The sequence below is a fragment of the Talaromyces proteolyticus genome (assembly GCF_021365285.1).
Source record: "Talaromyces proteolyticus strain PMI_201 chromosome Unknown BGW36scaffold_5, whole genome shotgun sequence".
Classification (NCBI taxonomy): Eukaryota; Fungi; Ascomycota; class Eurotiomycetes; order Eurotiales; family Trichocomaceae; genus Talaromyces; species Talaromyces proteolyticus.
In genome coordinates this window covers 1,394,889-1,407,206 of record NW_025764281.1, presented here as the reverse complement: position 1 = coordinate 1,407,206, position 12,318 = coordinate 1,394,889, and the positions used below count along the sequence as shown (strand labels likewise).

Genomic DNA, 12,318 nt, shown 5'->3' with positions numbered 1-12,318 from the left:
TTGCACTGTTTCTGTATTTCCCTCAACGGTGAAATTTGATAGCAAGTCTTGCCTACTGTAACGAGAAAATTATCATTGACAGCTTCATATCAGCATTCCACAAACATTATCATAGCAACTACTTGAACCACTCTTACTTGGTCACAAACCTACTGGATTGACGAAGAGGTCTACACATAAATCGACAGTATTGGTGTTTGGTATAGCGCTATACTACCCTGTGAAGGTGGGCCATATAGGAGGAAGGAGACATGATTGGTTTTGTGTCGCTATTGCCATTGCGGCGATCTGGTCGCATCCATCCCAGTGTGTCTACGACTACGACCTAATTATAAACCATCAAGAACAACGATACCCCTCAGGAGATTGGGCAATAATTTATACCAATTAAAGACTTAACTAGCGTCAGTTCCAAGTATCATTTGTTCTCACCCTAAGGATAACTTTAACCATCGGGAACAAACCAAAATTTCTTAGTTGATTGGGACCTTCGCTACATGGAGACAGATCTACCGTTACGTCTATGATTTAATTTTCTCTGCCATTGTCCTATTGATTGATGAGGAACAATCTCCAGCAATTGACGTGACTGTGCCACTTCAATCTGATGCTCTCATCTCGGTGAATCCTCCTTTCACATGGACCACTCCAATATCGTAGAACCAAGCTAGTCACCAATAAGGAATAGGGGCTATGCGCCCCAGAGGGAGATTTTCCCCACAATTGCCTCCTAAGGCAATTGCCACTATATATATGATCTTCTTCTTATAGCAAGAGAGTTTAATTCTCCAGGATCTATACCACAGCAGGGCCATATGTATGGCGCACCTGGGATACTCGGCATGACCCCGCAGTTCAGCTAAGGTTTCTAACAGCACATCAGAGACACCGGCTCTTATTTAATTATTCTGAGACCGAGATATTAGTCTCAACTCTAAGCTGACAAAGCCGAGGAATACCTAAGAGATAGTAAGGAACACTAAATCCCATTGCGACAGCCGCTAGCAACGGATCGAAATGATAATGGATATACCACAGTAACGCAGCAAGAACCACCTGAACAGGGGTACTAAGCACTCCAACAGGTACAACGAAGCAGAACAAGCGCAGGTCTGAACCCATAAAAGCTGCAACATAAAAGAATACCGCGGTCAGCATCATCATTCTAATAGACATCAATAGACATCAATAAACCTTTTCTTTTCTTTCACCAAATGAATACATTCCATCAATCTCAAATACATTGATACATTACAATACCGCTATATATCCTCTGTTCATTGTATACAACATGTAATTCTATCACCACTTACGGAAATCGGTGAAAAATGAAACATAATATAACTAAAAGTTTAGCATATAACAACTTTTGCGCCTCCTATAATAGGTTGAAACTTTCTCTCAAGTTCAGCTACGAATATGCAGACATAATTTTAGAAGTAAACGGCAAAAACAATGTAATGGGGTTAGGTAGCTAATATAGAGAGACGAATAATATGTATCTGCAATAGTTTGCCCGCCCCGTTCACACGGTAGAGCAACATAGAAATAGAGCCAGGAATATCCTATCAACTAAACTTTCACTATCATGATATGGACAAACGAGTGGACGTAGTGTACACGTAAGGTGACCCACACGAGCGCACTAACAGGCCGTTGAAGCGGCAGTATCGATTAGAATACCTTCTCGACAGCCAATGCTCTTGTATCCTTTCGAACCTGGCGACGCGAGCCAGTGGGTCCTGGCAAGGAGGCTGAACTGGAAGATGTACATGTATCGCTGTAGGAATTAACACCATTCTGTATGGCACTTGAAATACCGGCAGCGAGGGACTTCGCAATAGATTGCAGTTCTGCTGGGACTTTTGACACAATTGCATCGGACAGAGAGTTGGACGCTTTCAATTGATCTTGGAGTTGGCTGAGAGTGGTGCATCCGTAACCTAGCGATACAACCTTGCTCTTGATTGAAATAAGATCCGTAATAGTATGGTTGACGTTACCAGAGAGGGTCTGGACTGGTCCAACAAGGCCCAGAGCGTCAGCGTCACTTAGGACCGCAGATGCTTGGACAGTAGTGACTCCAGAGTTGATAGTTGATACCAGTTTAGTGGAGCCTGCGACGATGGCAGATGGGTCGGGGTTGCTAGCGGTGATGGAAGTATCTAGGCTGGTCACTTGAGTGCCGATGTCGGTAAGGACGCCCTGGATGGAGGCGAGATCACGCTTGGCATTGGGGGAAGGGTGAGCCGATGTATGGATAACACATCCCAAGGTAAGGCCAACAAACAACTGAGTGAGCCACTTCATACTGGACAACCGAGTAATCAAATGGAAAGCGTATTTTGACAGGAGATATCAGCAAGTAAAACAAGAACGAATAATGCAACGAATCTGACGCTGTTAGGAAGTAAACCTTGATAACCTCTTCTTTCCTATACTTGACCTAGAGCAGGTTTTATAGTTTCTTCAGGGCGTGTATTCAAGAAAGAATCAAATGGGATAAGTTTGATATAGATTTCACATGGGTGATGAAAAGGTTATCAGAAGCATCGCTACCTCGGTGGCTGCAGTTGGCACATAATGAATTCTAGTCAGAATATGCCTACATGCATGACGTTTTCGTTTTATTACAGTCATTCTGCGCCAAGAGACCCTTGAGAGGCGCGAGAGCTGTGAACTAGTGGTGGTTTACCCCAATTTTGAGGCGGATTTTAGCTTTAGCGGGGAGTGGGGAAGCCAGAAAGATCTGCATGACACATATCTCACTTAACAATAGCTCTATGTATCCTTCAGCAGTGATATTGGTCCATGTGTATTCCCGCGGCTAGGTCCTTCTTCCATCTAAACCCTACGTTATATAATTACAAATTTTTATTATTCACCCACACGAACTAGTACATTCTTGAATATTAGACTCATCCTCAACGGACGCTTACCCAAATTGAAGTGAGCGGAGTTTCCACGCGTTGTGATGCCACTATACAAATATGACCGAGGATAAAGAAACACGAGTATGGTCGTGACATAGATCGACCTCGGTTTGATTACTCTAACTACTTGGCCATTGGTATGAGAACTTGGCGACAAGTTGACCGGTCGATAGACAGGAACGATTGAGTGACAAAAAGCGCTGGCGAAGTGCGGCGGGAGGAGGCTTGGTAATGTTCATGTGAATGAAAACTACAACCGTAGGACAACAAAAAGAAAATAATTGGAGACCGAGATAATCCCTATGATATTAGGGGAGCAAAAAAGATGATTGAAAGTCCCTAAGCAGAGAAATTAAGTTCCATAGGTATTTGTTTGAAGATAAAATAAATAAAAGAGAATTGCAACGCATTCAAAACTAAATATTCACATCCCCAGTGCAGGTCCCGCATCTTCTTCCATAGACCCTTTCACTGTTCCGTAACAGTAGGAAGCTACAGTGAAATGGACTCAAGTTGTGCTATCTCGACGTTAATCACCCACTCCTGAGTAAAATCGGGAAGAGAGCTCATTAGCAACCTTGCCCGCAGCCAGCGCTTAATCATTATATGACTATTTTTGGTTCATCGCTACACACAGCACAGATAGAACTTACGAAGCCTTACTCCTCAGAAGATTATATGCGGGAATGGAGCACAAACACCAAGGCAGCTTGCTGTTTTCTAGTTTCTCTCTTCATGCTTAGTGTAATAAGACTAGGGTTATTGGACTATTTGCTCGATCATCACAGGAAATGGGATGTCAGCGCGATGATAGGTTGATGCCTATTCGCGCGCGCGTTGTCGCAGTGTTTCGTCCTGGCCAAAGGTCTCATTGGATTGGCGCGAAGTTAGCGAATAAATTTGCTTCCATGCACCAGTAATCAAGTCCTGAAAATAGTGGTTCGAGCAATATTGTGCCTGTGCAAAGGCATTGGCAATGCGTTGGTTGAGTTACAACCTATCAAATATTGGCGTTTATAACCCTGCTTCGGTTCCACCCAGTAACGCTCTATTGCATTGCTTTGTCGGCGTAAGAGTAAGCATGGCCAGGCAGTGGCGCCTCAAAAATAGATTGACCTTTCGGGCAGATCACTAGTGCGGCATGGTTAGTTCTCAAACCGAAATACCATTGGTGCAGACGACTTGCCGCCAACAGCGTTTCAGTGATAAATATTTTGGCAGCAAACTGATGTTACTATATTCATTCTGCCTCGAAGTTCTTCCACCGTTTCTCCTACCATCTCCCTGTACATTCTTCCTCTCGCCAGTAACGAACATGATATTCTCCTGGCTGTACGATATAATTGGCCTTTTGCAACCAATGAGTCGCACCAGTCAAAGGTAAGCTTGGTTGTGTTTTCTGTTTCTCTTGCTAAGAAATTCGTTTGGAATATTGCAAGATTACAGCTCATAAACACTCGCCCCCTTCAGACAAATATAACAGGATCCGAATTATCTCTTAATGCTCAGCCTTCTCGAACAGACGGACAGAATCACTTATTCAATCTCAAATGGACAACATAGAGCCGGCGGATGTGCTTAGACAATCTTACAGTTCTTAACCTTTTCCGTTTCCCCATGATCCTTATCTTGGTCTCCCAGTAATTGGGAATGGTATGATTTGGGGTTATTCTGAAAATGGGGGAAGGCCGTGCTGTCAAGAAAGCTAAACAATATGAACCTGGGCACCTCCAAGAGAGTGATGTCGATATATAAACAAAATAAACCAGCAAACCCTGGAGAATGAGATTCAAATCTTTGAACGCCTGGGCAGCTTTGAAGGGATTATTCCTTTCTTTTGAACATCCCAGTATGGCATTGAGCTAGCCCTTGCATAAGGAGATCTTGAGTCATATCTAGATGTTTATTCAGAGCCCGAGGATTCTTTAAAAACCAGCTAGATGTCGAGCTTTATTAATACTTTTCAAAAGCACATGTCCACTCTGATAAGGTATTTATAGATGATATTACTCTATGCAATATCTTAATTCTAGATAAGTAACTTAAACTTACAGATTTCAGACAATCTATTTTATTACTATCTGATATCGACATCACTTCTGCAAATGAAAATGACTTGAATGTTTGGATTGAGATACTTCATCTTAGTTAGCTTCTTTATTCTATTACATTATAGTATGTCTAGAAATACTATTTCTTTAGCCTCGAGAATCCCGGCCTCTGTTGGCCTGAACAGGGCTCATTTTCAGACGTTGATGATTTTCTATAGGGAAAATAATCAAGAAGTGTTGGCATGGCGAATACCCGAGTATGAATGATGTGAAAGATGAGGCTGATTGCTTGCTCTCGCAACTAGGTGTGTACTAGGGAAAACATAAATTCAGATGCTAGAATATCTACTACTTATTCTGAACTTTCCAACAGCCCCCAAAGCTTAGCGGAGAGCGCCGGACTTTTATTTACCTATCTTTCTTAAAACAATTTAGAGACCTTACCAAGCTTTAAGCCCAAAAGGTCTCATTCTAGTGGAGTAGCGGCGCCTTTAGGGGTAGAAGCCCCTAATTTCCCGTGCCGGTCCCAAAACGTTCAAGTGCCTCTTTATCTGGGCAGGGCTCTTCGGGGGTCTCATGGGGTTAGCGCCACCCCAGTCCAACCTCCTGAAAACCAACGTGCGGGCCTTGCCAGTCGATGAGAGACCGCCTAGAGCTATCACCGAAGCTCCCCTGAGCCTCCTCTTCGGCGCTGGCTTTTAACCTAGTGGGCCCCGAGTGACTCCCGGGGGCATGGCTCGTCTCCTCTTTAATTTTTCATATAAATTACTTTATTCATAAGTTGTGATAAATCAAGCATTGCTTGAAGTTTATTGAACTTTTTTAATATCCCACAAACATCACTATAGGGTGGGTCACAATCCTTGTGGCGCAGCGGAGACTACCGCTTACTCTCCACATAATATTGAGAATTATTATTTAATAATTCGTAACTGGTTCTGGATCCAAATCTGGCTATACCACATATTCTACCACGAAGTGAGGACCTGTTGGGAATTTGTTTATCTTCGGATGTAGGATAATCTACTATCGCTGTGATCTAGGGAGGGCTGTCATAAGTGAGACTGGCACAGTTGAGCGCTAGAGGAGTATGAACAAATTAAGAAGAATGAGTCATCGCCCCGGGCCAATCAGCGCCCCTGCATCTATTACTCTCCTCTCTCCAAATCTTGCTCAGCCACCATGTTCCTGCTGTTCTTGCTCTGCTAACAGCTCGCTCAGTGAGGGCTTAGCTATGAGTCAAAATGACCATCCATTTTTGCCTGTTTAGGTTCCCGTATGAAGGCGAGGAATATTCGTCGCCAGATTGGGGATGAGCACTTATAAACCGGCATGCTTCCAGAGAGCATTATGATGTTTATGTTTTGAGGTATCGATTTGGATAAACCAGCATTATTTGCATTTATATGCCGGTGTTAAGGCGTTGACTTGGATTTCTCAATTGTCAATTCATTTGATTACAGCTATTTTTGATATTCTTCTCTTCATGCCTTACACGTATAAACAAGCATCATATTCTTCTAACACAATGTCGGGGGCATCAACACTATCCCCCTTCTCTCCCCATCCCGCACGCACAAGGCCAAAGGGTGTCAAAAAAGCTAGGTTAAAGCATCAGAACCGAGCAGTGCAACCCGAAGACCAACCACAAAATACAGAAAAAGAAGCGACGCTTTTCGACAGGTAGGCTTGAAAATATTTCGACGTATTACACCAATTTTAACCGCATTATCAGATTCCTCTGCCTACCAGGCGAAATCCGCAATCGGGTATACCGAATGCTCCTAGTACAGCCCTGCAAATTCGACATGTTCCACGGCGAGGGATGCCGAAAACTGGTAGTGGGAGACGGGCCTGGACCGCGTTTCGAAGACGAAATGACACAAAACTCATACCGATGTGCCGAATGTACTTACTTCTACTACACTGATTGGCGGCACTCGGTCAAGCCGGTCTACGTCTCGCCAATACGTAGTAAATGGGGCTCGCAAACGCTGCCGAACGAATTCCTCTGTGATCTTTGCTGGCATCGCAAATTCGGGAATATCGATCGACCATCTATGGAGACTCTGCCGTGTCTGTGTACCCGGCGACTGAATTTGCAGGTTATGCTGATCAATCGACGGGTTTATAAAGAAGCCTCGTATATCTTTTGGACAGAGAATCATTTTGCGTTTGAAAACCCATCGCTTCTGAAGGGGTTTTTGCTTAATATCAGGCCAGAGGCACGGGATTTGCTTACTCGTATCTCGCTCATGGCACATCACGACTATGACCCTCCCCCATCAGAGGTTGTTGAGAAGATGCTAAACTGGAAAGACGTAGAGCCACTGTGGGGGTTGCTCCGTGCTTGCGATGGCCTAGTTGAACTTGAGCTCGACGCAGAATTCCTATCGAAGAAGGGCTACATTCTTGGCATGCGAAGACTCAGGTCAAGGCGCTTTGTTACATTCGTCGATCATGCAGGAGCCACCGAGGTCGACATGGTGCATCGTGGTGCTCCTCAGGAAGGAGAGTCTCGGTTTATTTGGCCAGCACTGGCATTCCGGAAACCTGTTGATAGGGGGTATAAAGAACTCGCCGAGGAACTTGCGGCGAGTATCGTAAAGGATCTACCGCTTAGTCCGAGATATCTCAGGGCTTTGCATAACAAGGCACAAGGAAGGAAATTTGGTAAACCATAGAAATCGTCCATGCTGTCCGTATATGATTTGATGAGTCATGAAAGTATGTATAATATTAACACTAGAATTGACACTAGGATCGTTTATTATGTTGGTCTGTAATTCTAATTTAAACTATGATCATATCTGTCAGGACTAGTGAAAAGCATGCTACTTCAAGTCTCCCTGGCCTGGAAGCTTCAAAATTTTGGCGATCACATCAACTGAGTACTTTACCATCAAGGTTTAATACTTAGTCAACGTTGTATATTAGTATTCTGATATTTGATGATACTGATTGTATGATGAAAGCTAGATGCCTCTACAACTCCTTTCCCCTACAGTGATAAGAAGGTGGGAGCATATGAACCTGGAAGTCTAGTATTGTTCTTGGACTCAATCACGGTAGTTGAATTGAGATCTTTTTGGTCTATTTACAAAGTCCAACCCTTAAAGTAATCTGAATGGCCCACTCAGCCAGCTTACAGTTATAAAGCTAATATCTTTCATTCTTTCGTAGCTCCGAAGATGCTAGGATTCTATAGGAAACAAGATTAACATGAGAAACTGCATGGCAGAAGAGATTTAACCAAGCAGGTTTCATAGAAATTAACTCATCCCATATCGCCCAAATTGTAAATAATATCAAAGAGTTTCACGAAATATGGCCTTGCAGTCTCCCACTTTCAGCCTCCTGTGTGGGGGGGGACTGAGGGCAGATAATGCAGAGCTCGATAGAGAGCAGATCGAACATTCTCCTATGTACTTTCCTGGGGCTGTTCCATGAACCAACGCACACTGCGCTGGATGCCTTCCTGCATGCTCACCTTCGGACGATACCCGAGCACCCGTTTGGCCTTGTTGATATTGAGCGTGCGGATGAGGGTACTAAAGCGAATGCCCTCACGAGTCATACTAGGAGTCCGAGTGCCACCCGATATCGCCCACACCACCCACTCACTCACAAACCCCATTGTCAGTCCCAGCCACTTTGGAATGACCACGATATCCTCGGGGCGCACGGGATTGCCCGTCTCAGAGGCAACTGCGCGTTGGAAGTCCCAGAAGAACCAGGGGTCATCATTGCTGACGTTGAAGCATTCGCCGTCCACACGGACGGTCGGGTCCGTGGGACGAGGCTGGCCCCAGGCGTCGAGCAGGGCGTGGGCAGCCAGCAAGTGCGCATCTGCAAGATTGCCGACATATACGAAGTCGTATGGGTTCTGCCCATTGCCCATCTGGAACCGTGACCGGCCTTGACGGGCGACCGCGACCATCTTGCCCAAGGCGCCAACATCGTGCTCGCCGAATACAAGGCCAGGGCGTATCGAGCAGGTCAGCACGCCCTGGTCGTCGTGACCGCTGTTACGATTGGCAGCTTGGATGGCCTCCTCAGCATCAGCCTTGGCAAGACAGTAAATCCGCTGCTGCTGCGGGGGCCGTAAGATTGGCATCTCCTCCGTGGCGTCGATCAGATCTGAGTGATTATCGTTGATGACTCCAGGGGTTGATGTATTGACTAAGGCTCGCACGGTGCCAACTTTGACAGCGGCATTGAGGAGGTGCTGGGTGCCATCAACGATGATATGATGGTAAGCGGACACTGGTGCGTTGGAGAATTCCGGCGACGCAGTGTGGAAGATGGTGACGGGACGTGCAATCTGCATCACCCGCTCCACGTCCGCCGCAGAGGCGAGATCGGCGCGGTGGTAGTGGACATTCGCATTGGGATGGCGGTTACGGTTAATATTCACGTCCAGGGAGTGGATGCTGCAGTCGGGCTCCTCAGCAAGGATTTTTGCGATAATATGGTAGGCTACAAAGCCGTTGCCCCCAGTCAAGAGGACAGGGCCCAGCCTAGAACGAGGCGGGAGGTTCGGCATGATAAAAGATGACCGTTCACGGCAAGTGAGAAGGGGAAGCAACACAAGAAGGCAGGGGAAGTCCGTCTTTATCCATAGCTCCTAACAACCTAGCCAACGGCGGCCGAGTCGGCCTGTTGGTTCTTGATTTCGATCTCTCTCCGGAATTCATTGCCAATGGTGACCTGTATCTCAACCTCGACATGACGACAAGATTGAGTTGCTCTGAAAACATTGTTTTCCATATTTTACCGGGTCTTAGCCTGATGAAATCTTGAGTAAGTTGATGAGTTCAATGTTCAAGTGGTGATTGATGATTGGAGAATTCGCTTTTGGGTTTGAAAAACGACTGTTAATTACTGGTGTTAATGTTGGTTGGGAGAAACTAAAATTTAGTGGGCGCCAGAATTAAATAAGCAAATTTAGTAATTTTTAGATAACTAATACATTTAAATACCGTAATTTAATTTTAGTTATGTCTTACTAAAGTAATGCATAAGCCTTAATAATAAGGTTAGAGAGGATCAGGGTTCTTTTGAATGATTTTTTACGGTGGTCTATGAGGATCTTAGGAGGGAGAGTTAGTGGGGTAGAGGGGCTTCGGTAAGACTCTAGCATGACTTGTGTAAAGCCTATGCAAATAATTACTTATACTTTTTATCATTATTATAATAAAAATTATTTACACTTAATACAGTTCTAAACCTAAAGAGGAATCAGTTCCATAGTGTGTATTTGTCTGCATTCTAGCTGACCAAAATAAGACGAGGAAGGTAAAATACATTCATCCGAGCACATTTCAATGTTCCGGCCCTATATGGATGACAATTTGTTTCTGGTGTTTCTGGGAATTATTGCTCTTATATCCTTTCTCCACGGCTTCTTCCAGGGAGATTGTGTCAAAATCACCGTCAGCCTTAGCTGTCATCTCACCTTTGTCAAACAACTCTCCCAATTTGGTGAGATCTGTTGCCACGTCTTCAAATGTATAGCTAGCAGTATTGCAACCAATTAGCTCAATTTCTTGGCGATAGCCTTGAAACACGTCAAAATTGAGTTCAGTGCTGGCACCATTGCGCGGGGCAGAGATCCACGTATATCGGCCGCGGTGAGCAAGTTGATTGACAGCCGACTTCATTAAATCAAGATTTCCGACGGTGTCAACTACAACGTCGACACCTTTTCCGTTTGTCAATTTTTGGACGGTTGTCAGATTGGGATCAGCGGTCAGATCTATGTCTGCGTCCACGCCCCTGAAAGCGCTGATGACTTGTTTGCATTTCAGAGCCTTCGATAGCTGAACTGCAGCTGATCCCACGGCTCCTGTGGCTCCAAGTACTAGCACGACATCATTTTCAGTCATGCGTGCTCTTCTTAAGCATAGAAATGCCGCAGTATATGGAACACCGACAGTTGCGGCCTGGAGAAATGAGAGCTGTTTTGGTTTCCTGACCAAACCGTTTTCGGGTAAGAGACAGTACTCAGCATGAGGGCCATCAACTGAGAACCCCAGCGTCCCTCCGCTCGTCCCGTACACTTCCATTCCGATTTTATTAGGGGAGCCAGCTACAACGACCCCCGAAAAATCGCGACCAGGGATTATGGGGAACGTTGTGTGCGGAAAAAGCCCCTTGGAGTTCAGTCGGTCCGAAGGGTTAATTGCGGAATAGTGGATCCGGACGACCGCGTATCCTGGAATAGCTTTAGGGATTGGGAGAGTTGTTAAAGAGATTGCTGGAGTAAGTCCCTCTGGCTCTCGCGTCAGACGGAGAGCTTTCATAGTTGTCGCTGCAGAAAACATGATTAATCTGTAAGGAGGGGGCGTTTGCAGTTTAAAATAATGTTCGTGAACGATCCTCTGATACTGCGAGTAGTCTGCTAAAGCCAAGGTGCTCATCGTCAAGAAGAGAGAATACTCGGCATTTATAGTTATAGATTTATCACCTGAGGGTTTGCCACTAATTACTATTACTTGATCAGGGTTCCCGGATATACGGTGTGGTTGGCCGGCCCGCGCTGCAATGGGAAAACTGTGGATCCCGGATACCGATTGCAATCATCAGTAATCGGTTATATAATCTATTAATATTACTGTGTTAATGCTTCTACTGACCTGGGGTGGCATGAGCCACCCCTCACTACTGGCCTATCATCATGTATAGTAGATAAATAGCTCCCTTTGGGTATTCAGTAATAGAAGTTATTTATAACATATATTAATCTATTTTACTACCCTTATGTCTTGTTTATCCGAGTATATTTCTGAGGGTATACCGGATTTCTAATAATGTTTTAAGGTTGAGTAGAGTATTAAATAGAAACATATCTAATATATGCTTATATAGGCCTGTTTTATCTGCTTAAATCTCTTCTTGAGCTATTCTTAAGAATTTCTAGGGGTCAGCAGTGTGTTAAGTGGAGTAATAGGTAGAAATATATCTATTATATACTTCTGCAAAAAGGGCATAGGAGGAAGTCCACGGAAGCTACACAAGCGTATGAAAAAACAACATTTGAAGTAAAAACCGCACTTGGTTGATATTTGATCAATTGATGCTAGACAACGCTCTACCCTATTAACACTTAATTAGGAAGGTGTATATCTATATAGTTAAGAAATATGATAAGATTTAAAAACATTTCTTTTACTGCTATATATCAAACGATTTTAGTTAAATGCATTAAAATATTGCTATGAAAGTCATTTTTAATATCCGAGTATTATAACAATTGATCTTTGCTTGCAGCTATTGCATGATATTATATAATAATATCTATAAGGCAATGATTGCATAACAGTTTCTGGGTT

The 12,318-nt window shown here is 44.3% G+C and overlaps 4 protein-coding genes across 4 annotated transcripts; 1 reads left to right on the top strand and 3 right to left on the bottom strand.

The window, feature by feature from the left end:
• Window positions 1-1,440: 1,440 nt before the first annotated feature.
• Window positions 1,441-2,518, bottom strand: BGW36DRAFT_376731 (hydrophobic surface binding protein A-domain-containing protein). The gene has a single exon (XM_046215922.1). It carries the CDS (start codon window positions 2,308-2,310, stop codon window positions 1,675-1,677), a length of 636 nt encoding a protein of 211 aa, XP_046073249.1. The 5' UTR covers window positions 2,311-2,518; the 3' UTR covers window positions 1,441-1,674.
• Window positions 2,519-6,512: 3,994 nt separating this feature from the next.
• BGW36DRAFT_426473 (uncharacterized protein) lies at window positions 6,513-7,668 on the top strand (the record flags this gene model as incomplete). The annotated part of the gene is made up of 2 exons (XM_046220276.1): window positions 6,513-6,667; window positions 6,720-7,668. 2 exons carry the CDS (start codon window positions 6,513-6,515, stop codon window positions 7,666-7,668), a joined length of 1,104 nt encoding a protein of 367 aa, XP_046073248.1.
• A 365-nt stretch (window positions 7,669-8,033) lies between these two features.
• BGW36DRAFT_376729 (C-3 sterol dehydrogenase/C-4 decarboxylase family protein) lies at window positions 8,034-9,874 on the bottom strand. Its single transcript, XM_046215921.1, has one exon. It carries the CDS (start codon window positions 9,528-9,530, stop codon window positions 8,406-8,408), a length of 1,125 nt encoding a protein of 374 aa, XP_046073247.1. The 5' UTR covers window positions 9,531-9,874; the 3' UTR covers window positions 8,034-8,405.
• A 332-nt stretch (window positions 9,875-10,206) lies between these two features.
• BGW36DRAFT_376728 (chaperonin 10-like protein) lies at window positions 10,207-11,398 on the bottom strand. Its single transcript, XM_046215920.1, has one exon. It carries the CDS (start codon window positions 11,308-11,310, stop codon window positions 10,309-10,311), a length of 1,002 nt encoding a protein of 333 aa, XP_046073246.1. The 5' UTR covers window positions 11,311-11,398; the 3' UTR covers window positions 10,207-10,308.
• Window positions 11,399-12,318: the final 920 nt, after the last annotated feature.